This window comes from Oncorhynchus mykiss, chromosome 3 (genome assembly GCF_057628025.1).
Source record: "Oncorhynchus mykiss isolate SJ-2025 chromosome 3, ASM5762802v1, whole genome shotgun sequence".
NCBI classification, from domain to species: domain Eukaryota; kingdom Metazoa; phylum Chordata; class Actinopteri; order Salmoniformes; family Salmonidae; genus Oncorhynchus; species Oncorhynchus mykiss.
The window spans coordinates 73,321,375-73,346,541 of record NC_143024.1 but is presented as its reverse complement, the minus strand read 5'-3'; the positions used below and the strand labels follow the sequence as shown (position 1 = coordinate 73,346,541).

Here is a 25,167-nt window from a genome sequence, read left to right as displayed (position 1 = left end):
TACCATCATAAGCCTATATTGCCACAAGAGAAATGGCAATGACCATGGCATAGTCTGATATATTGTAAGTTATAAACCAGAGATTAATAATTTCCCATTTTGTGTGCTGGACTAAATGTAGGCCTACAACTGAAGTGAAAGAATGCCATACACGTACTAGTTACATCTCAATCTCTGCCAGAGAACCCGTCACCGAGTAGAAGGATGTCATTCAAGCTGCAGCACCAGGGTGCCAACTTTATACAGTACATTAATCGATATCAGTCATATCTATTCTTCTTCTCTCTTCCCTCTCTTTGTCTCCTGTCTGTGTTACTATAGGAGGTAGATGTGTGTAGTTTCAGTTCTCTTGGTCGCCTCTTGCATTTCGGCTTCTATGCCATGTTCGGTTTCGGGGAGGTGGACGCTGGCCCTGGCGGAAAGGCATCAATGGATACCAGCTGGGCAGAAACGGGAGTTCACTGTGATCAAAACGCTAGCAAACCTCAAGTAAGTCTCTCAATAGAGCCCTAAAACTCAACTCTGGACCTCGAAGCCAGTTCCACAGCATTTTCTATTGTTCCCCTCTAATCAGGGACTGATTTAGACCTGGGACATCAGGTGGGTGCAATTCATTATCAGGTAGAACAGATAACCAGCAGGCTCTGGACCTCGTAGGGTAAGAGTTGAATACACCTGCTCTAGAGGGTCACAGACACACAGACACAGACACAGACACAGACACAGACACACACACACACACACACACACACACACACACACACACACACACACACACACACACACACACACACACACACACACACACACACACACACACACACTTTGTTGTTCCCCTCTAATCAGGGACTGATTTAGACCTGGGACATCAGGTGGGTGCAATTCATTATCAGGTAGAACAGATAACTAGCAGGCTCTGGACCTCGTAGGGTAAGAGTTGAATGCACCTGCTCTAGAGGTTCACAGACACACAGACACACAGACACACACACACACACACACACACACACACACATACACACACACACACACACACACACACACACACACACACACACACAGAGACACACACAGACACACACACACAGACGCACACACACACACACAATACCCGTCAATTCTGGACTAAGCCTCCAGGGAAAGAGACTTGCCTGCCAGGGTTTCCTTTTGAATAGTCTCTTTATCACACATGAATCTGTCTCTAGAGAACCATCCCTCCTCTTCTCCAATCCAGCCATCTAAAGTCTACTCTCTTCATCTTCCTCTCCCTCTCTATCTTGGTATGTCTGATTACAGACCTGAAGACTGTGAATTGTCCTATCTTCCAGTGAAGAAAGTCCAGACTGAAATGCTGGATCTAGTAAAGTAAGTGACAGAAGTCTGTCTGATTATAAAATCTGTAGTCCAAGTTTGATAGTAATTACCTGTGTGAATTTGATTTGAAACAGGCCTCTGCAGGCTTAGTAGATCGTTGGAAGGGAACCAAAATACCTTCTATGTAGAAGAACAACCAACTAAATATGTGGGGGGAGAATCTCACAAAGAAAGACAAAAGTCAAAATTATGCATCTGAAAATATATATATATTTTTAGAAATGAGTCCTTGAAAGATGACAACGACATAGGTGTGTTTGTCATGGATGATGTTTTATCAATGTGAACTTTTCTATATCTTATCTTTTATAGTGTGACACTGTCCGTCACTGAAACCCCGTCTTCTCTAGAAGAGCAAGAGTTGTGGATGACCAACCAGGGTCTGTTCCTCAATGTCAGCATCATGGCCATCCCCTGTCTCTGCTCCATGGCCCCCAGGGGCCTGGCCCCTAACACCAGGTATGTGGGTCTCTCTTAACACAATCACCTCCTGCATATGTGAGTACAATACATGCATACAAACCTGAATCCATGCCTGCATGTGCGTGAGTGTATGCGAGCATGTATCTGTGCCTAGTAATGTATATATGCGTGTGGTTGACTGAGCATTGAGCAATGTGCATGAACTACGTCCTGGACCAGTGATAATGGCATGGGTTTACCGAGCTGCCATGCCGTGCCTTGTTATGCAGGGAAGGCCTGCCCACTCCAAGACCTCTCCATCACGGTTGACAACTCCACGGTGTCCCCCTCTCAGAGAGCAAAGCACCTTGACGTGACCCTGGACAACACCCTGTCGTTCTCTGCAAACATCAAAGCAGTGACTCGCTTCTGCAGGGTCATGCTCTACAACATCCGTAGAGTACAACCTTAACTCACACAGGAAACGGCGCAGATCCTAATCCAGGCACTTGTCGACTTCCGTCTGGACTACTGCAACTCGCTGTTGGCTGGGCTTCCTGCTTGTGTCATCAAACCCCTGCAATTTATCCAGAACGCTGCAGCTTGTCTGGTGTTCAACCTTCCCAAGTCCAGCCTCCATGCCCGGCCAGTTATCCCCCAGGTAGGGTGAGGAGGCCACTCCCGGTGGGGGGTCGGTACCATACATGGGACATACTAGCCAGTTCCAGGTAATCCAATGAGATTGGGATCAGTGTTTGGATCAGACTACCGAGGTCAAAGGCTTCTAACTGGACTACTGAGCGCATAACGACTCTGATTTAAGGGAGTGACAGAACTTAATTAAAGAGAATGGCAAAGCTTATTAAAGGGGGCGTCAGAGAGGGAGGACTTAAAGACAAGAGCATATGTGTGCACTGTAGGACCAGGCCTCCTAGGTGGCTCAGCCTGTGTCCCAAATGGCATCCTATTCCCTATATAGTGCACTACTATATAGTGATTTATATGGGGAATAGGGTTTCATTTTGGACACAGGCCCAGTGTGAATCTGGCCACAGTAATGATAGAGCATGTAGTAGAGCAACAGGCCTCACACAGTGCAGTGGAACCACACTGCGTATTATAGCATCATCAACCTTAACTACACAAGACAGGAACAGTAGGAGTATTTGTAAATATAGCATGGTTGATGTAGACACATTTACAATAAACACATCATGTAGTACTAATGAAGTTGGAACTAATGTATACTGCTGTCTGTTCTGTTCCTGACATTATCTATTCCTCTTCATGGTACAAATCACGGAAAATATAGGATGTGTTGCTTAATCAACCTGCTTGGATTGAAATGGCCACAGTGATGTAGTATACTGTACATATGAACCGATTTCTCTCTCTCTCTCCCCCTCTCTCTCTGTGTGTGTGTTGTGTGTGTGTGTGTGTGTGTGTGTAAGATTGAACAATGGTAGCATGGCCTTGATCGCAGCAGGAAACACTTCCAGGTCAGAGTTCATCAAACACCTGAAGAGATACAACAGTGTAAACAACCAGGTGAGGTCACCAGGGCAGACCTTCCTTCCACACACACACACACACACACACACACACACACACACACACACACACACACACACACACACACACACACACACACACACACACACACACACACACACACTCCCCTTGAGGAGTGGCATGTGTCATTCAGTGAGTCAGTCAGTAAACACATGTAAACACACACACACACACACACATGAAAACACACACAGAAACACACGAAAACATTAAATACACATGTAAACACACACATGTAAACACACACACACAAACACACAGAGAGAGAGAGAGAGAGAGAGAGAGAGAGAGAGAGAGAGAGAGAGAGAGAGAGAGAGAGAGAGAGAGAGAGAGGAAATCCCGCTGTCACTAATGGAGTTTGCCGCCCTGTGAGCTTAAGCGGAATTAGCATACTGTCAAGTCAAATTAATCACTGACTGTCAAATTTCCCTAAAACACTTTTCAGGCTAATACAGATTAGTCCATTTAAGAGCCCAGCAGCCCACCTGTCCTGTTTTCCATCCAACACAATCTAATCTAAGCCTGTTTGTTAACCTACATTCTAAATATACAGTTGGCTGTATACAGGGGGATGCTACTGTGTGGCTGGGTAGGCAGGGATCACTCACAGTGTGTGGGAGTCTACTGTACCTGAAAAGAGACATTTTGTTTTTTTGTGAGTTTCAATAGAACAGGTTTCATAATGTTCAGGGTAAACAAATAGTTTGAGGGGACTTCATAACCATACTGTCCGTCCGTCCATCCTTCTTTCTGTCTGTCCTTCCGTCTGAGCAGATCTGACTAATGTTTGTGTTGTTGGGCCATTTTCCATGAAAACAAGCAGGATGTGTAAATGATAAAATGATGACTCAGACAAACAAATGAACCAGACTATTTATTGTCTGACTTCTATTGAACGATTTCTGGGAAACTGAGTCTGAAGGCCAACTAATGAAAAACATATTTACATCCCACAAACCTGATGGGGAGTCAGAATACATAAGCCAAACAATATGAGTTGTGGTAGGAAATGTAGACACAACTGTACTCCATGTACTCCCTGTATCATTCATCGACAAAAGATAGGCTGTGTCATTCATATGAACTACTTTCATGTTTCCACTGGCTTAACTGGTTTAAACTTTTGTCCAAGACCGGATGTAACCTTGGTGACCAGGGTCATATAACAGCGTGATTGCTGTTTAGGGAATTGTGTTGTTGGGGACATGTATTCACCCTGTGCATCATCATTGCCCCCTAGTGGTTATAGTTAGAAATGACTGAGACGATGGTATTGTTTCCTCAGCCCTTCCATCCTCTATTCCTCACCTCCCTCTCAAAGCTTATTGGAGGTCCTAGGGAGGGGTCTTGGATCCTCCTTGTGTACAACTGGACAATAAAGTAATCTCCTCCTCCTGCTCCTCTTCCTCCCAGTTCAGTTTCTCCTTCGTAGAGACACACATGGTGCGAGCTGTGAGGCTTCGCCCCCGCTCTCAGAGGAGCTGGTCTGACGATGTCTGCGAGGACAACGGAGAGTGTGAATCTAAGAACACACCCATAATCTCCTCAGAGGGGACCTAGCCTTGGAACGTAAACGGAGACCTACGGGAGGTGCCCTCAGAGCTACTCATCAGGTTCAGCTCTTGTTCTTGACTTGGCCCAAAGCACCACAGCACCTGCACTGATAAACCTCATATGTTAGTGGCTGGATTCAATCTGTATTGCTGAAGTTCAGAGATGTAGCACGGTTGAAATTTAAATATAATGTTCCCGTGTTCGCAGAGACTGTATTGACGGTAATCGCTGCATATGTCGGCTCAATCAGAAATGACCTAGGGGTTGAATTAATAAAGCCTCTCTGAGTAGAAGTGCTGATCCTGAAAGTGATCCTAAATCAGCAGTCCTACTCTGAGACGCTGTGTGAACACTGGCCGATATATAAGGTACAAATCTATCCTTCAGCTGGTCTAAAGCCCCATAGCACCTGTCAGATAGACCTTCAACCTGGATACAACCCCTGTCTCAAATAACATGTTACCAAAGCAGTGACCTAACGCTGCTCACTATGTATAGCCCTACCTGTAATCTAATGGTCATATTAATCTGGGTTTAATTGACACCCCACAAAGAGAGTTCTTAGAGGTCATGGTCAGTATAATTTCACCGTCTTTTTGATCATGTATTTAGCAGTACTGTTAATTTGTCTGTTAGATATGGGACATTTAAAACCTCTTTAACTGATTTATTTGTTTCACCAGCAGGATAGATCCCCAACTCCCGACCCTGTTTGTTTCACCACCAGGATAGATCCCCAACTCCCGACCCTGTTTGTTTCACCAGCAGGGTAGAGCCTCAACTCTTGACCCTGTTTGTTTCACCGCCAGGATAGATCCCCACCTCCCGACCCTGTTTGTTTCACCACCAGGATAGATCCCCAACTCCCGACCCTGTTTGTTTCACCACCAGGATAGATCCCCAACTCCCGATCTTATTTGTTTCACCACTAGGATAGATCCCCAACTCCCGACCCTGTTTGTTTCACCACCAGGATAGATCCCCAACTCCCGACCCTGTTTGTTTCACCAGCAGGGTACATCCTCAACTCCTGACCCTGTTTGGAGTGGACATCGAGGAGGCAGAGGAGGCACACATCAAGTGCAGCTGCATTTAACACTGTCTGTAGAGTGGAATCGATACCATTTAAAACTGTCTAAAGGGTGGAGGAGTCTTTACACATATCAACCTACACTACCACTGAATGTAACAAACAGGATTTCCTACTGTACTCTAGAAGAAACAGTCTTCAGTTTACAGACTGTCTACAGTTAAAACAGTCTACAAGAGAGGAGTCTATAGACACAACCTAAAACGGTCTCCATGTAGAGTTTATCTATAATGCAGAACCTCAGGTTTCACTGCCACTGAATGTTACCGACAGGCATGACTACTGTACGACACTGTGAATGTTAGACATCAAATAACCAATGACAGACAGACACATTAAATATAAAAAGTTCATTTTTACACGCCACACACTTATTTATTAAAAATAAAATTATAATTTCATTTGATTGAAATTCAAATTGGAATGTGCCCCCTTTATTTTTGTCATAACTGACAACTTGGTCAGGAAAGGTTGACTCCCTGAATTAACTGTCCTGAACCTTAAAATACAAGCAGTAAAAACATGTTACTAATCCTCTTTCAACAACAAAACATCATCATCATCATCATCATCATCATCATCAAGGCATACCACATCTCCTAAACCTGAATGTTCCAATCCCTTACAGCTACAGTAAGAACACAATCCACTGATTCCAAAGATTCCAACAGAGAATCCAAAGGGATGAAAATGAAAAAATGGGAAGGTCAGTGTTCCGTGTGTTTCATTTAAGGCCTGGCATGTCTGCTATGCCTTGAGGAACATTTCTGAGTCACTGAAGAACCAGCTTTTACATTGTTTTTTTCTGACTGCATTGAAAACTTCTGCTGGCATGGTGTACGAGCAACGAGCTCTCACAGTCTCACTGCAGAATCAGATGTTCATCTGTTCTGCAAACGTCAAATTTAGAAGTTGCTCATAACATCCAATTTCAAAGTTACTCCAACATCAATTTCAAAGTCGCTCCAAAAATCACATTTCAAAGTTGCTCCAAACATCACATTTCAAAGTGTTTTGTTGCTCCAGCTGCTCTGTATCGTTCCATGTCTCCAAACGTCAAACTTTGAAGTTATGGTCCGAATGGTTAAGGTAATGGTTAAGGTTTGGGATAGGGTTCAAACATTCAGTTTAGGCACTCCTTCCAAATGGTTAGGTAAGGGTTAATGTTTGGGATAGGGTAAAACAATTATAAAAAGGCATTTCTTGACATCCTCTGGACATAGATAAATGTCCAATTTCGACGTCAATCTTGAACGACCTGACTGGTATGAGTTGCTCACACACACACACACACTTTGTTGTTCCCCTCTAATCAGGGACTGATTTAGACCTGGGACATCAGGTGGGTGCAATTCATTATCAGGTAGAACAGATAACCAGCAGGCTCTGGACCTCGTAGAGTTGAATACACCTGCTCTAGAGGGTCACAGACACACACACACACACACACACACACACACACACACACACACACACACACACACACACACACACACACACACACACACACACACACACACAGGGTGCTGTCCCCTTGAGGAGTGTGTCATTCATGTGTCATTCAGTGAGTTGAGTGACACCCAACAACAGCCCCCTTTTTTCACAGATGACACTACACTGTTCTCCTCATCCTTCTGTTGTCTTCAGTTCTATACTACATAAATAAGCTTAAACCTCTGTCCCATCCACTTCTATATATATACACATCTATTGATGATATAGATTTGACATATAGATGTGTATATATCAATATACACTCAACGGCCAGGTTATTAGTTACACCCATCTAGTACCGGGTCGGACCTCACTTTGCCTCCAGACAAACCTGAATTCTTTGGGGCATGGAAAGGTTGCTCAATTGGTATCAAGGGACCTAAAGTGTGCCAGGAAAACATTTCCATCACCATTACACCACTGCCACCAGCCTGTACCGTTGACACAAGGCAGGAGGAGGCAATGGATTCATGCTGCTTCTGCCAAATCCTGACTCTGCAATCAGCATGATGTAACAGGAACCGGGATTCGTCGGACCAGGCAATGTTTTTCCACTCATCAGTTGTCCAGTGTTGGTGATCGCGTGCCCACTGGAGCCACTTGTTCTTGTTTTTAGCTGATAGGAGTGGAACCCGGTGCGGTCGTCTGCTGCAATAGCCCATCCATGACAATGTTCTGAGATGCTGTTGTACTGCGTCATTATTTGCTTGTTTGTGGCCCACCTCTTAGCTTGCACGATTCTTGCTATTCTCCTTCGACCTCTCATCAACGAGCTGTTTTGTCCACAGGACTGCTGCTGACTGGATGTTTTTTGTTTGTCTCATCATTCTCATTAAATCCTAGACTCTGTTGTGCGTGAAAAGCCCAGGATTCCGTCCGTTTCTGAGATACTGGAACTGGCGCGCCTGGCACCAACGATCATGCCATGCTCAAAGTCGCTTAGGTCACTCATTTTGCGCATTCTAATGTTCAATCGAAGAGTAACTGAATGCCTTGATGCCGGTCTGCCGACTTTACAGTGGGGCAAAAAAGTATTTAGTCAGCCACCAATTGTGCAAGTTCTCCCACTTAAAAAGATGAGAGAGGCCTGTAATTTTCATCATAGGTAGTACACTTCAACTATGACAGACAAAATGAGAAAGATAAAATCCAGAAAATCACATTGTAGGATTTTTTATGAATTTATTTGCAAATTATGGTGGAAAATAAGTATTTGGTCAATAACAAAAGTTTATCTCAATACTTTGTTATATACCCTTTGTTGGCAATGACAGAGGTCAAACGTTTTCTGTAAGTCTTCACAAGGTTTTCACACACTGTTGCTGATATTTTGGCCCATTCCTCCATGCAGATCTCCTCTAGAGCAGTGATGTTTTGGGGCAACACGGACTTTCAACTCCCTCCAAAGATTTTCTATGGGGTTGAGATCTGGAGACTGGCTAGGCCACTCAGGACCTTGAAATGCTTCTTACGAAGCCACTCCTTCGTTGCCCGGGCGGTGTGTTTGGGATCACTGTCATGCTGAAAGACCCAGCCACGTTTCATCTTCAATGCCCTTGCTGATGGAAGGAGGTTTTCACTCAAAATCTCACGATACATGGCCCCATTCATTCTTTCCTTTACACGGATCAGTCGTCCTGGTCTCTTTGCAGAAAAACAGCCCCAAAGCATGATGTTTCCACCCCCATGCTTCACAGTAGGTATGGTGTTCTTTGGATGCAACTCAGCATTCTTTGTCCTCCAAACACGACGAGTTGAGGTTTTACCAAAAAGTTATATTTTGGTTTCATCTGACCATATGACATTCTCCCAATCTTCCTCTGGATCATCCAAATGCTCTCTAGCAAACTTCAGACGGGCCTGGACATGTACTGGCTTAAGCAGGGGGACACGTCTGGCACTGCAGGATTTGAGTCCCTGGCGGCGTAGTGTGTTACTGATGGTAGGCTTTGTTACTTTGGTCCCAGCTCTCTGCAGGTCATTCACTAGGTCCCCACATGTGGTTCTGGGATTTTTGCTCACCGTTCTTGTGATCATTTTGACCCCACGGGGTGAGATCTTGCGTGGAGCCCCAGATCGAGGGAGATTATCAGTGGTCTTGTATGTCTTCCATTTCCTAATAATTGCTCCCACAGTTGATTTCTTCAAACCAAGCTGCGTACTTATTGCAGATTCAGTCTTCCCAGCCTGGTGCAGGTCTACAATTTGGTTTCTGGTGTCCTTTGACAGCTCTTTGGTCTTGGCCATAGTGGAGTTTGGAGTGTGACTGTTTGAGGTTGTGGACAGGTGTATTTTATACTGATAACAAGTTCAAACAGGTGCCATTAATACAGGTAACGAGTGGAGGACAGAGGAGCCTCTTAAAGAAGAAGTTACAGGTCTGTGAGAGCCAGAAATCTTGCTTGTTTGTAGGTGACCAAATACTTATTTTCCACCATAATTTGCAAATAAATTCATAAAAAAATCCTACAATGTGATCTTCTGGATTTATTTTCTCATTTTGTCTGTCATAGTTGAAGTGTACCTATGATGAAAATTACTGGCCTCTCTCATCTTTTTAAGTGTGAGAACTTGCACAATTGGTGGCTGACTAAATACTTTTTTGCCCCACTGTATATAGCAAGCCACGTGACTCACTGTCTGTAGGAGTGAACCATTTTCGTGAACAAGGTGTTGTACCTAATAAACTGGCCCCTGAGTGTATACAGATGAAGTTCCTATGCATAAAGAAAAGCTTCAGCAGTGCATTCATAAATGTTTCGTACCTCGACCGAATCCAAGTAGTCAGGTCTGTGAGACTTGGGCCATGTTCATTAGGGCACACCGTGTCAAAATGTTTTGCAATGGAAAATGAGCAGTCCTCAATTAATGGACAGGTACAGATAGTACCTTCTTGTTTCGGTTTGTGCTTATTTATCAAGTTCTGTTGTTCTAATGTTCTAATGTACATAGTCCATGTTCTAATGTACCTTGTCCATGTTCTAATGTACATGACATGTTCTAATGTACATAGTCCATGTTCTAATGTACATGGTCCATGTTCTAATGTACATGACATGTTCTAATGTACATGACATGTTCTAATGTACATAGTCCATGTTCTAATGTACATGACATGTTCTAATGTACATAGTCCATGTTCTAATGTACATGACATGTTCTAATGTACATGACATGTTCTAATGTACATAGTCCATGTTCTAATGTACATAGTCCATGTTCTAATGTACATAGACCATGTTATAATGTACATAGTCCATGTTCTAATGTACATAGTCCATGTCCTAATGTACATGGCATGTTCTAATGTACATAGTCCATGTCCTAATGTACATGGCATGTGCTAATGTACATGACATGTTATAATGTACACGACATGTTCTAATGTACATAGTCCAGGTTCTAATGTACATGGTCCATGTTCTAATGTACATGACATGTTCTACTGTACATAGTCCATGTTCTAATGTACATAGTCCATGTTCTAATGTACATAGTCCATGTTCTAATGTACATTACATGTTCTAATGTACATTACATGTTCTAATGTACATAGTCCATGTTCTAATGTACATGACATGTTCTAATGTACATAGTCCATGTTCTAATGTACATTACACGTTCTAACATACAGTCAATGTAAACACTCCAATGTTTTATAGTCTCACTGCACCAGACCCTGAGATAAAGTGTAATATAGTTGTCCCGCTGACAACACATTTTAAACTTACACTTCGTCAGCCTTTTCCTCTTGCATGTTTTAGGGAAATGACATTTTTTCTTTCCTTGTCATTCTGAGCCATCACAATTTGAATGGTCCAGCAGTTCTTTCCCTTGGGTTTGGATGATTTCAGTAAAAATGTGCCTCTTAGTTCATGTTGTAGTATAGAACCATTCTGTATTAGGACACAGTCACTCTGTCTTGATCTCAATCTTAGGATCTACTCTCAGTCTTAGTCAAATGTTTTGGTACATAGTCCCAGCTATCCCTCCTGATCTCATCCTCCTTCTTAAACTGCCTTTTAAAGAAACCAATCTGAGAAGGAAAGAGAACAGGGTTCAGGTTCAGATTACAGTCCATACATTGATATACAGCTACCATCTATACATCTAGTACTTCAAATTATGCATTTTAAGAAAAGGAAGCAGGAGAAGAAGACTGTGATTGGTTTGCACTTTGTAGTGTGTTTGCATCCTGTCTTGTGTGTGATATAAGGGAGTAGTACTGACCTTCCAGAGGGCGAAGATGAGCAGGGCCAGGATCAGGAGTCCCACCACTAGACTCACTACAATGATAAACACCTCCACTGCTGCCTGAGGCTTCTGGCTGAAGTGGGCCTCCAACACAACCTGAGACAAGGAATGAAATACAACACTATTACAGAACTCGTATAATATTTCTATGACGTGCAACAGCATACCAGGTTTTTTACATAGGGCTGTCATTACCGGCGCTGTCCTATGGATACCAGTGTTTATACAGTTTGAAACTCAACAGAGGTACTCGAGGTTACAGAGCTATCCTGACACCTCCTTACTCTACCAGGACATGGACTTGAGTGACCTCAATTGTGGAAAAGGGACATAGTATGTAAGTCGTAATAAGTGTATTCTCCATTCGACTGCTGTATGAGATTAACTTTTTACCTGAGCGATAGGGATCTTCTGTAGGATGATGGTTTGAGGGTCCTCCCTTGGTGATGTGATGATGCCAGTACTCTCCATCAGCATCACTCCATGACGTCCCTAAGAAGAGAGGAAGGAAATCAATTTGAGTAGACAATAGAAATAGAATGACTAGAAAGGGGGAGGGGCACAGACCATCCCGTACACACACTATACACACACCGGTACATTTATGAGACTGAGACTTTGGCCATGTAATGAGAGGTGCAAGGGCACGTGTAACATAAGTTAAGTGTTTACAGGTGAGAGCTGTAGAACGGTGGGATTCAACTTCACTTCCATGTGAATGGTGGCTTCTTTCCCAATGTCCATATCTCCTAGTCTACACTCCAGAGTCAGGCACAGGTCATCACCATAGGCACAGAACTATGGAGAGAAAGGTTCAAGTTCAAGTTTATATTTTATTTGCCATGTGTAATGGATACATTGGAAATCTAACACATCCAAAAGCTCTTACAATAAAAAATGGCATGAAATATGCAAACATACAACAATCAGCAATAAAATGTTAATGCTGAAATAAGGACAAAGGGCACAACAAAATGAGTGGTATAGATAACTATATATTAGAAGGGAGGAGGAGGTAGGGGGTGATATTTACCATTTTGCGTTTGCTGTTTTTGGAGAAGAAGAAGACCAGTTCTTTGATGAAAGAGGATTGTGGCACCTCACAGGCATCCTCCACCGCAATGGAGTCGTTTCGAATGGAGCATTCTCCAAGAGACGTCTGACAGATGGAAAAGAAAACAAGTTAAACATTCATTCATGTATGCCTATATCACAATGCAAACATGCACATATTAAGTAGAATAATAGAAAAGTTTAATAGCAGAAAAAAATCTAATAATATAACAATAATCTAGATGAACGTTTAAAAATAGACCAGTGACAAGTTACGAATATTCCCAAACATACATGGAAGTCTGTGACGTGGAGTAATCTGTATGGATATGGTGACAGGATCTTGGGAATATCAATCTCCACTATCGTGTTGAGAGATTTGCTTGGACCAATATTGACAACCTATCAAGTGGAGGAAAGTACACAGGTCAGTATAAACTCATTAATTCATTTGAAAGCTACAACTAAGCTGTAGTGAGTCTATCAGTCTCTCATAAGTGTGTACTATACTGTGCATACCTTGTAAGTGTAGTTGAATGTCTCTGTGTAGCAATCAACTGGAATAGGTGCCTGGTCACCAAATACAAAGGATGTTGGAGTCATAAACCTGCAAGGGAGAGCAGTGATTATCTTATGAAGTGCAATAAGATGTATTTAAATATATACTGCCAATGCTGAGGAAGGAACTGTCTTTGTTACTGTAAAATCAGGGGTCGACAAAAGGCGTTCAGCCTTTGTTTTGGTACCCCACATTTTTTTGCAAAATTTTTGGGGGTCAAAAACACTGCAAAATCACCAGGAATTCAGCAAAAAAAAGTTTAATTTAGGAAATCTGTTCCTAAGTATTCCCACCAAAAAATAGATATTTGATTGTGTGTCAATGTAATGAAGTAATTAAACGATTGTTATTTTCAAATTTAATCTCTTTTTTGGCTTAGTTGTGGTCAGTTTGGTGTGTACAAATGATTATAATTACGTTCCGGACCATCCGCTTTGCCTACCACTGCTGTAAATCGGTGTCTTACCCATGAATGTTGACATGTACTCCATATCTCAGTGGTAACATCAGAGTGGCAGAGTTGTCATGCAGAAGATCCTCGTTTTCATAATTGTCCCTGGAAAATACACAATGTAAGATTAAAAAAAAAAAATCTATTTTGATTACATTTTATAGTGATGCAGGCCTAATAACATAGCTCATGCCATTATACTGTTAAAGGACTCAAAACCAAAGAATTTCTAAAACATAAGACTTTGCAGAACTTCAAATTCCTAGTATTGCTCACAGTGAGGAGCATTACATGACACCTAGATTCAATCAGATCAAGCGTTAACCGGCGATCGCCATCACCCCCATTGATGATGTTTTGGCGATGTCGGAGGTGGAACTGCGTTGGAGCTATCAAATCGGTGATACTATACTGTACATACCTTGTAAGTGTAGTTGAATGTCTAATTGCCTAATTGATCATTGTCATGAAGTCACACCCGCCCCACTGGCGTTCAGACCGGGAAAGTATAGGCTATATAGCAATAATGACGAGCCTAATTGAGATGTATATTATATCTCACATTCCAGAATTCAAACTTCAAGGCTGCATGGGATTTCTCTTAATGCAACTCCGTGCAGCCAAGGGCAATGTCTGCTTTAGGTATAATACTGGGAGCTGCTTGTGGATTTGACAGCTCTAACGCAGTTGTTCAGGGGCAGAATGACAGGTTTTTACTTTGTCAGCTCGGGAATTGGATCCAGCAATCTTTCGGTTACTGGCCCAATGCTCTAACCACTAGGATACCTGCCACCCCAATGTATGAAGGAAGACAGAAACATCACATTTATAGTCTTTGAACAAAACTCCAGTTAAGTTCAAACATGGAGTGTTCTAGAGTGTTCTGGAATGGCCAAACATTCCAAAGCCATTATTTACCCAAAAAACAAAACACAGCCCGCAAGGAGAATTTCTTAACCACACAATCAAACAATTATGGGACAGAACCCAAAAGAGGGAACCTGCAGCACCCTCTGATTTGAATGATTCAGCTAACTGAGACTTTGTGTTTCCTGTTCCCCTAACAACCGAACAAACACATAGACTACATCATATCTCACTGTGTCTCACTGGGCTGTTTTACAATTCTCCGTTTGCCTGTTCGGTTTAATAAGGCTGGTCAGCAGCAAGACGTCACCGACGTTGTAGCAAGACGTCAGTTTCAAAAACATGTCATTCGATTCACAGTAGGTTGCTGAGGGGAGGACAGCTCATTATAATGGCTTGAATGGAGTAAATGGAATGGTATCAAACACATGGAAAACATACATTTGATGAGTTCGATACCATTCTATTTTTATTCAGTTCCAGCCATTTCTATGAGCCTGTCCTCTCTAATATGGGTGCCACCGGCCTCCTGTGATTTGATTATTTCATGTATTTCGGAGAGAAAATGTGTTCGGGGGTTAGGGGATCGGATCTTAGGTCAGAAGTACTGTAAGCACATCCAGTTACTTACAAAAATCATGAAAGAAAGATACTGACAAAGACCTTTGGGTCGAAACATTGTACTCGATAACACTGTCATTCAACAAAGTTGGGTCTGTACTTACCCACTAGCGTTGATGGAGATGCTAACGTCACCAACACTACTACTCTGGTTCACATCCAACAGAAAACTGATATTGACCTGCATAAATGATGGAAAGTCTCATTAGTTACCAAGCAAGACAACAGCATTAGTTGTGGAAAATAAGACACAGCAGGAACATTGGCACCTAACTAAATAAATTGGTCTGAGTAATTAGTTCAAATTAGTCTTCAGCTGATGGTGTTTCCAACAAGTAGTGAGAACACTCAGATCCAGTTTAATGGAGTAACTTTGGTGTAAGGTTAGAGTAAGGTTGGAGAAATGTTGGAGTCAGGTTGAGTGTGAAGCCAACCTTGGCCCCAGAGCTGAGGTATAGGTTTCCCACACTGCAATCCACTCCTACTATTGTCTTGTTCTCCTCTGAAATGTCACAGCTCACAAACTTCTCCTCCTGAAAACAATAACAGATAGATGATGGGATTGTGTGAGTTACTTATTGCAATCCAAGAGGGCACAGATTCTTCTGCTTTCTCACAGAGTTGTGTGTGTTTCTTGAACTGTCCATGCAACAACATCTAAATTACATTGGTGATCATGTGAGAATTTGAATAACTTTGGGTAATCAAAACATACATCAGTCAAACACTTACTGCATCAAGCACTTTGATGTAGTGCAGGTTACTGGGGAATCGGAGCTGGAGTCTGGGGAGGAATGCATCATCTCCCGTGTTCACCAGGGTTGTGTTCAACATGATGGTCTTCCCATTGCCAAGTGCAAAGTACGGCATGTTGTTGTGTCTCCTGCAATAATAACAGTCTTATTATAAACTGGGTGGTTTGAGCCCTGAATGCTGATTGGCTGAACGCCGTGGTATATTACATTGGTAACCAGTTTATAATAGCAATAAGGCACCTTGGAGGATTGTGGTATATAGCCAATATACCACGGCTAATGGCTGTTTCCAGGCACTGTGCATTCCATTGTGCATATGAACAGCCCCTAGTCGTTGTATATTGGTCATATACCACACCTCCTCGGTCCTTATTGCATAAGTATAAAACTGAAAGTCTCTTTCCTTATACCTGTGACTAGCAAACATCTGTGCTAAAACCAGAATTAATCATACCCTCTCGTGTAGGCAATTATTGCCTTACTTCAATTGACTTTAGTCATACAACAAAACATATAATTTCATACTTCATTAGACTTGAGTCATATAACTTTTTTTAAAGTGCCAGCTTCATGGTTTCAGAGGAGACCAACAGACTAAACAGAAACAGAAATAGTAACAAGATAGAAACAACAGAGAGAAACAACATGTCCCAAATGGCTCTATGGGTCCTGGTCAAAAGTAGTGCACTACATACTGTAGGGAATAGGGTGCCATCTGGGACGTGCTGGTTTCCTGGCTTTTAGGGAATTAGTAATTACACCTTAGGGAGGGGAACTGAACTGAGCTGGCACTGAGACTAGGGCTGCATCCCAAATGGCACAATATACACTACATAGTGCATTACTTTTGACCAGGACCTACAGTATAAGGGGGTGGTTTCCTTGACACCAGCACTGCGGGCCTCACAAGCCTGCACACACCCACACACCCACACACACCCACACACCCACACCAACACACACACACACACACACACACCCACACACACACACACACACACACACACACACACACACACACCTCATGAATAATCAGATCATGTATTAGCTTGGCGGTTAAGCATTTAAGTGTGACCATATTGGTGTAATGGAGGCTCTACTGACAACACTTGATCTTGGTCCCATGAAGGTTGTTTTCCCTCCAGAAATACTGTTTGTTTTAAATGCTGTATATTTCATTTGTAAAATGAACCTTTCAAGAGCTCAGGTTTGTCGACAGCAGAGATGAGAAATAGAAAGTCAAAGCTTCAAGACAAAAGGTTGTGAGAAAAAGAAAACATATTGTAATTGAACATGATGAAATGCTACTGTACTTACTGTGGTAACACCAGTTGAGCAGAGACCTGTAGATTGGTTGAGCAGTTGGCCAATGAACAGTACCGAGCAAACTCTGTCTATGGATAGGAAAGGTGCAAATAAAGTGTAAGATGATGGGGCCATCCGTACAGTTATGAATCCTCCAGACGTGTGGACTCGAGTCATATGACTTGGAGGAGTCAGACTCGAGTCACAAATATGATGACTTGCAACTCGACTTTGACTTTAACACCAATGACTCGTGACAACTTGAACTTGGGCCTTTTACCCTGACCTGACTTGATACCCTCCCCAAGCCCAAATCTAAAAAATGATGCTATTAAAAAAAGTGTGCAGCGCATCAACTCTTCATTTAACGGATTAAAGTTTGAATCGGACAGCAGCCAATTAAATTGTACCAGCTGAGAAAAAGTTGCGTGTGGCTATGCAGAGGAACGTCGGGGGGTGAATTCAGATGGAGCCCTTGGAAAGATGATAAACAAAATTATTATTTTGGGATATGAAGACTACAAAAAACGGATTGCAACATGTAAAACATGGGAAGAAAATGACAGACGGAGGCGCAACAATTTCCATCTTTGTTCTATATTAGAAGCTGCACAAAGAGCGGTAAGTCGAGGCCAATATAGCCGACAGTTATATCATTTATAACTTTACTGGTGTATCATGTAGGCTAATAGAGCCGACAGCTATATCATTTATAACTTTACTGGTGTATCATGTAGGCTAATGTAACGTTAAATCAATGAGCCTCCACACAGTCAGTCAGTGCGGGAACGTGATCCTTGCACCCAAGATTGAGCTACAACTGGCTAGGCAGTTGGTAGCCTAAATCCTGACTGATGTTACTGGTGTTCTGAAAACCATTGAAATACATTAGCCTACTGTAACCACACAGAGAGAGTGTGTGGAGGTGGGTGTGTGTGTGTGTGTGTGTGTTAAGGTTGGGCGATTGTGTACAAGCCTACATCGCCGACTGCGCCCCCATATCGATCCTCAATAGCTGATCACTATTGGGGAGGGGGGGGGGGTGTCTTTCTCATGGCTACCCACGTATTTCCTTGGAAATATAAAGTTTATTTGGCATTCATGATTTGCGTAAATGTAATATACTAACTATTACTCTTGTTAGAAATATGAAATGGTATTACATTTGGTGAAGAGCACATTAGGACTTGTTTAGAACTCGAAACTCAAAGTTTAGGACTTGAGACATGCCTGTCTTGACTTGAGACTTGTCTGTCTTGACTTGAGACTTGATTTGGGACTTGAGTGCTAAGACTTGAGTCTTACTTGTGACTTGTAAAACAATGCCTTGGTCCCACCTCTGGAATCCTCTACCATACCATGCATCAATATGAGTGGAGAACTGTAGAGCTAGTTTCCCGGACACAGCCTAGTACCTGGGCTAAAGAGCACTTTCAATGTAGATTCTCCATTGAGCAAGATTCTTAAAGCTAGAATCCTTTCATTGAAACAATAACAAGACGGTCACCCCGCCTCGGTTTTGTTGAAACTCTGACAGACGGAGAAATGTAACCACTTTCAAATTCATAGACAGAGCTATGGATACCAGGACTGACTATCCATGACATCAAAATTATAGTTTTTACATTGGCTGCATGGATTTGAATTAAGAGAAATCTTATGCAGCCTTGTTTACAAATTCGAACACTGGAATGTGAGTCGTAATCTACACCTCGATAAGGCTGATATAAATCCTCAATATTTATTTTGTTTAATGATTTTCAATTTGAGTGTCATTATTTCTCATTCATTCACTTTCTCAATCTGAACTTCTAATGTGAGTGGAATGGGTGTGGCTTTGTTGCAATGATCTGCATCTGCTCACTGATTTGACAGCTCCAACTCAGTTTCACCAGAGACACCGCTAAAACATCAGCTATGCGGGTGTCCGCTATCGCCGGTTAACGTTTGATCTGATTGAATCTAGGCCTTAATCTGTGTCTGGGAAACTGGCCCTATGAGACTCACCTTATTGGCCACCAGGTTACCGTGCCCCCCTCTCTGCTGCAGTATGGGTTTCAGAGCAGGGAAAGTGGATCCTCCGTTATGGACAGTGTGCTCTTTGAGGGTGTACGAAACCTCAAAATGGATGGGTGTGAAGATATCTCGGACATCTTTCTACAAGCCGTAAATAGAAAGAGAAAATTAAAGGATCAGTTTACATACAACCTTGAGAAGTGGGGAGCTTCTTGCTTGACCTCGCTAATGGATGTTCTGGGGTAGGTTGTTGTGGGGGTCTGCCTGTGCTCTGGCACAATGTTACAGTGTCCTGTGCTGTCTGTCCCACTAAAAGAGTTGGCTTGTGGCCACAGCAGATGTCCCGAAGAGCCTCTCCTCCAGCTCAGACACCTGCCTTTAGCTTAAAGGGGGATAGGGCACTACAGTAATCTCCTAATTCTGACAGTTATTTTTTTTAAGACAAAGATATCTATTTTATCTTTTGCTAAATTGTTGCTAAAAGTGTTCTGACTAAGTTGTAATGCTATGATACCAAAAAAGGACTGCTATACGTTTCTATGACTGAATGATTGAATACATAACTTTGTAAAATAAAGAATGGTATCTATAGAGCGAGACTCTTGAATGATTCCTATGTTCCACCCTCTCTTATTTTTTCAGTGAGCACACATAGCAGCTATAAACCTGTGCTTCATTACCTGCAAGGAAACACGTGCCGTCATCATTGCTTTGCACAAAAAGGGCTTCACAGGCAAGGATATTGCTGCCAGTAAGATTGCACCTAAATCAACCATTTATCGGATCATCAAGAACTTCAAGGAGAGCGGTTCAATTGTTGTGAAGAAGGCTTCAGGGCGCCCAAGAAGGCCCAGCAAGCGCCAGGACCGTCTCCTAAAGTTGATTCAGCTGCGGGATCGGGGCACCACCAGTACAGAGCTTGCTCTAGAATGGCAGCAGGCAGGTGTGAGTCCATCTGCAAGCACAGTGAGGCAAAGACTTTTGGAGGATGGCCTGGTGTCAAAAAGGGCAGCAAAGAAGCCACTTCTCTCCAGGAAAAACATCAGGGACAGACTGATATTCTGCAAAAGGTACAGGGATAGGACTGCTGAGGAATGGGGTAAAGTCATTTTCTCTGATGAATCCCCTTTCTGATTGTTTGGGGCATCCGGAAAAAAGCTTCTTCGGAGAAGACAAGGTGAGTGCTACCATCAGTCCTGTGTCATGCCAAAAGTAAAGCATCCTGAGACCATTCATGTATGGGGTTGCTTCTCAGCCAAGGGAGTGTACTCACTCACAATTTTGCCTAAGAACACAGCCATGAATAAAGAATGGTACCAACACATCCTCGTAGAGCAACTTCTCCCAACCATCCAGGAACAGTTTGGTGACAAACAATGCCTTTTCCAGCATGATGGAGCACCTTGCCATAAGGCAAAAGTGATAACTTAGTGGCTCGAACAAAACGTCGATATTTTGGGTCCATGGCCAGGAAACTCCCCAGACCTTAATCTCAATGAGAACTTGTGGTCAATTCTCAAGAGGCGGGTGAACAAACAAAACCACTGGAAATATTGACTCTTTGCATCAACTTCATGTAATTGTAAATAAAAGCCTTTGACACTTATGAAATGCTTGTAATTATACTTCAGTATTCCATAGTAATATCTGTCAAAAATATCTAAAGACACTGAAGCAGCAAACTTTGTGGAAATTAATATTTGTGTAATCTTCCAAACTTTTGGCCACGACTGTACACATGAATTACAGTATTTCAAACTTTTTCAAAGTGCATACAGTATGAGGGAGTTGAGATTGATACAGAAATGGGCGACCAAAAGACATTTAGCCCCACGTCACATCAGTCACTCACATTCCCCTACCAGTCCCCTTTACTGCTGTACTGTCACCTCTGTTAATAACATTCATTACTGCCATTACCCATTAATCACACTTCAAAAAAATACATCAAATGTACAAACGCACACAGTCACACCAAGATTGGGATTTCCTCTGACAGATAATGAGTCTGGTTTATGGTCTCCAATAACTCCATCTTTAGCTGTTCATAAGTGCATGGGTTAAACCATGAGCTAGCTTAGATGGCGAGAGAGAGAGAGAGAGAGAGAGAGAGAGAGAGAGAGAGAGAGAGAGAGATAGAGAGAGAGAGAAAGATTTACTGTATATACGGGGAGAGAGAGAGTGTGAGAGAGAGAGAGAGAGAGAGAGAGAGAGAGAGAGAGAGAGAGAGAGAGAGAGAGAGATTTACTGTATATACGGGGAGAGAGAGAGACAAAGCATGAGACAAAGAGACAAAGGGGAGCGGCAGAAAGAGAAAGAAAGGAGAGAAAGAGAGACAGAGTCCAGAGGGGCTCTTCCAAACACTTGAGTATTAACCACTCCTCCCCTCCTTTCCTTTCCTCCCAGTCCCGCTATATTTTTATCCAGTTCACTATGCTCCTTCCTATGTAACGTGATACGTTGTTCTGGACTTCCCAACGTCACCTACTGTCCTTATTAGACCCCTTTATCAGACATAAACTGAATGGGTCATTGGTTGCTGACGCAGTTGCCACCCAAATTATGGTCCATGCAGATAACAAACACGCAGATGATTCATCGACCGAAAGGTAAAACAGGTCTATGGCCATCAGACAATGCCCGATGTCCCTCGACTCTACTGACTCATAATGCTTTGATCTCTATCAGTAGCATGCTGTCCTGACCAGAAGTCCTAGCAAAATGCATAGCACATAGAATAAAAAAGGTTTTACCAGATATTGTTCATCCTGATCAGACAGGTTTTTTACATGGACGATATATTGGAGATAATATTTTTAATGAGGATAAGATTGACTTGTGTTTTATTTTGCAAGACACATTTTCGTTTACTATCAAAGGACAGTGATGTTTCACAGCGATACCAAAAAGATAATCAAGGGGTTAGAAACCCAGGGGATAAAAACAAGTGTCAATGTATGCCGAAGTCCACAATCTGGTCCCTGCACAGTCTCATTGAAGATCTTGATCACTTTTCTATGGATTAAAACCTCATTATGACAGCTGTACCATATTACGTATTGGATGTTTAAAAAATACAGTGTTTACACTCCCCTGTAGTTTACTAATAAAATGGGCGGATGGTGAAGTAGACATACTTGGTATTCACATCTCAAAAAATATAAATGAACTTACCACAATCAATTTCAATGGACAGTTAGCAAAAATAGATAAGATTCTGCAACCATGGAGAGGGAAATACTTGTCTATTTATGGAAAAATCACATTGATTAACCCTTTGGTCCTATCACAGTTTACTTACTTACTAATGGCACTGCCTACTCCAGATGACTCATTTTATAAATCATATGAGCAAAAAAGATTACATTTGACTTGGAATGCTAAGTTAAGACTAAATTAAATGGTAAAACAAAATTAAATGTGCTTATTTATATAATGAATATGAGTGTGGGGGGCTAAAATGATTAAATATTAAAGCTCTAAACCTCTCACTAAAAGCATCACTCATACATAAATTATATTTAAATCCAAAATGGTTCTCCAGTAGATTATTAAGAAAGGCTCATCCGTTGGTCAAAAATGGCCTTTTTACCTTTATACAGATTACAACTTCTCATTTCCTCCTAATTGAAAATAAAATGTGTTTAAAGTATCGCCCTTTCTTAAACAAGCCATACAAAGTTGGTTACAATTTCAGATATATCCTCCAGAAAAGATAGAACAAATATTACAACAAACGTTATAGTTAAACTCAAATATACTGATCAATAAATAAAACATTCTTTATGGAATTTTTTTTAAAAAACATTTATTATATTTATTAATGATATTATGAATAGAAACGGAGGAGTTGTCACATATGCAGCTATCGAAAATATATGTGAATATCTGCTCAATCCAAATGTACAACCAACTGATTGCAGCATTACCACAAAAATGGAGGAGGCAAGGGGAAAAGGGAGAAGCAGGGAACTTGTTTGCCTGCCATATATTAAAGACACAAATTGGCTGAAAGGAACTAGCATAAATAGAAAAATATACCAGTTTCATTTGAGGACAAAAACGTTGACAGCTGCGCCAGGTTGCAAAATAAATGGGAAGAGATTTGTAATGTACCAATTCCACGACACATGGTTTATGAACTGGTACAAAAAACTACACTTCATTCAACACTTAGAGTTTTCCAATTAAAATGATTATATTTTTGCCACCAACAGAATGCTATATATATGGGGCATACAGCAATCTCAGCTCTGTAGATTTTGCTGCGAAGAGACAGAATCAATAGATCATTTATTCTGGTATTTCCCCTATGTAGCTTGTTTCCGGTCACAGGTTCATGAATGGTTAAAAAAATCACAACATGCTCTTAAAATTAACCTTACAAATAGCATTGTCGGGCGAATTGGAAAGCCATAGTCAGTTACTAAATAATATAATAATACTAGTAGGAAAGGTTTTCATCTTTAGCTCATAATCTGTGGATACTATACGATTAGAAAGGTAAAACAACATCACAGCACAATTTAAAAATATATGGCACATGGAAACCAAACAAGGGTGGTCAATGGTGATAGGTGGGTGAGGGTTGGAATTGTAGAGCTTATGTTTGGAAATGTACTATTATTTTATTGTTATTTGACTGCTTTATATAAAAGTATGTAAAATGCGTATTTAAAATGTATATGTAAAATGCGTATTTAAAATGTATATGTAAAATGTATATTTAAAATGTAAAAATGTATGTATATGAAGCAGAAAAGCAGTAAAAAAACAAAAATATATTTGTCCTCCAAAGGGGGGGGTTAATAAAAATACAAAAAATAAAAAAAAAGCATGCTGACCTGACCTGAAGTCAGTTCTTTGATGCCTGGCTGATATTTTAATAATTGACACCACAGCCTAAACTGACTTGAGGCCACGCATAGGTTCTTACAATAACTGACTCTGAGTTAGTGATTATAGTGTCTGGGCTGGGGTTCTAAACTTACCTGAAGCCATTGCATACCTGACAACAGTTCTCAGTGGTTACAGCTGCTGACCCTCACATCCGACCCCTTACCCCTGAACTCTTACTCACCCTTATGAAGGCCTGGTGGGGGACGCAGGTCAGCTGGTCGTGTCTGGTCTTGACCCGCCCTGTTGTAGCGTTGGACGTCCCGTTTCCGTGGAAATGGAAACGTGAGGGGAAGGACTCCTTGTGCTGCGTGTCTGCTGTCAGATTATACTGGAGCACTATGGGTGAGAGTGAGTGAGAGCGGGAGGGAGAGAGGGTGGAAAGGAGGGTGAGAGAGGGAAGCATTGAGGTAACAATATTTTGTTTCAGAGAGCACCCAGAGTTGACATGAACCAGGGCCCCAGACATACAGACCTAAACCCAACCTCAACCCCCAGACATACAGACCTAGACCCAGTCTCAATCCCAGACATACAGACCTAAACCCAGTCTCAATCCCAGACATGCAGACCTAAACCCAGTCTCAATCCCAGACATACAGACCTAAACCCAGTCTCAATCTCAGACATACAGACCTAAACCCATCCTCAACCCCCAGACATACAGACCTAGACCCAGTCTCAATCCCAGACATACAGACATAGACCCAGCCTCAACCCTAGACCCAGCCTCAACCCCAGACATACATACCTAGACCCAGGCTCAACCCCAGACATACAGACCTAGAACCAGCCTCAACCCTAGACCCAACCTTAACCCCAGACATACAGACTTAGACCCAGCCTCAATCCCAGATATACAGACCTAGACCAAGCCTCAACCCCAGTCCCAGACCCAGACATA

At 42.0% G+C, this 25,167-nt stretch overlaps 2 protein-coding genes across 5 annotated transcripts in view; one reads left to right on the top strand and one right to left on the bottom strand.

Annotated features, from left to right (window-relative positions):
- The first annotated feature begins 321 nt into the window (after positions 1 to 321).
- Positions 322 to 6,416, top strand: LOC110520318 (ceramide kinase-like protein). Its single transcript, XM_090230087.1, has 5 exons — positions 322 to 489; positions 1,297 to 1,365; positions 1,687 to 1,833; positions 3,228 to 3,324; positions 4,762 to 6,416. Exons 1-5 carry the CDS (start codon positions 329 to 331, stop codon positions 4,906 to 4,908), a joined length of 621 nt encoding a protein of 206 aa, XP_090086213.1. The 5' UTR covers positions 322 to 328; the 3' UTR covers positions 4,909 to 6,416.
- The window catches only part of LOC110520316 (integrin alpha-4), a 33,395-nt gene continuing 14,573 nt past the window's right edge, over positions 6,346 to 25,167 (bottom strand). For all 4 annotated transcript variants that reach the window (XM_036974824.2, XM_090230085.1, XM_090230084.1 and 1 more), the window contains 14 exons: positions 24,448 to 24,602; positions 19,359 to 19,508; positions 17,364 to 17,440; positions 16,024 to 16,174; positions 15,726 to 15,824; positions 15,396 to 15,472; positions 13,819 to 13,908; positions 13,313 to 13,400; positions 13,088 to 13,195; positions 12,774 to 12,899; positions 12,413 to 12,538; positions 12,134 to 12,232; positions 11,717 to 11,836; positions 6,346 to 11,522 (listed from right to left, as the gene is read on the bottom strand). In XM_036974824.2, coding sequence (XP_036830719.1) covers positions 11,421 to 11,522; positions 11,717 to 11,836; positions 12,134 to 12,232; positions 12,413 to 12,538; positions 12,774 to 12,899; positions 13,088 to 13,195; positions 13,313 to 13,400; positions 13,819 to 13,908; positions 15,396 to 15,472; positions 15,726 to 15,824; positions 16,024 to 16,174; positions 17,364 to 17,440; positions 19,359 to 19,508; positions 24,448 to 24,602 — 1,568 coding nt within the window. In that variant the 3' untranslated portion in view covers positions 6,346 to 11,420. The remainder of the gene's footprint in view (positions 11,523 to 11,716; positions 11,837 to 12,133; positions 12,233 to 12,412; positions 12,539 to 12,773; positions 12,900 to 13,087; positions 13,196 to 13,312; positions 13,401 to 13,818; positions 13,909 to 15,395; positions 15,473 to 15,725; positions 15,825 to 16,023; positions 16,175 to 17,363; positions 17,441 to 19,358; positions 19,509 to 24,447; positions 24,603 to 25,167) is intronic.

Excerpts from the sequence above, each read along its gene's own strand:
- LOC110520318 (XM_090230087.1), top strand. The coding sequence starts at position 329 with ATGTGTGTAGTTTCAGTTCTCTTGGTCGCCTCTTGCATTTCGGCTTCT. Across the intron at positions 1,366-1,686 it reads GAAATGCTGGATCTAGTAAA|TGTGACACTGTCCGTCACTG; the intron begins GTAAGTGACAGA and ends TATCTTTTATAG. Across the intron at positions 3,325-4,761 it reads ACAACAGTGTAAACAACCAG|TTCAGTTTCTCCTTCGTAGA; the intron begins GTGAGGTCACCA and ends TCTTCCTCCCAG.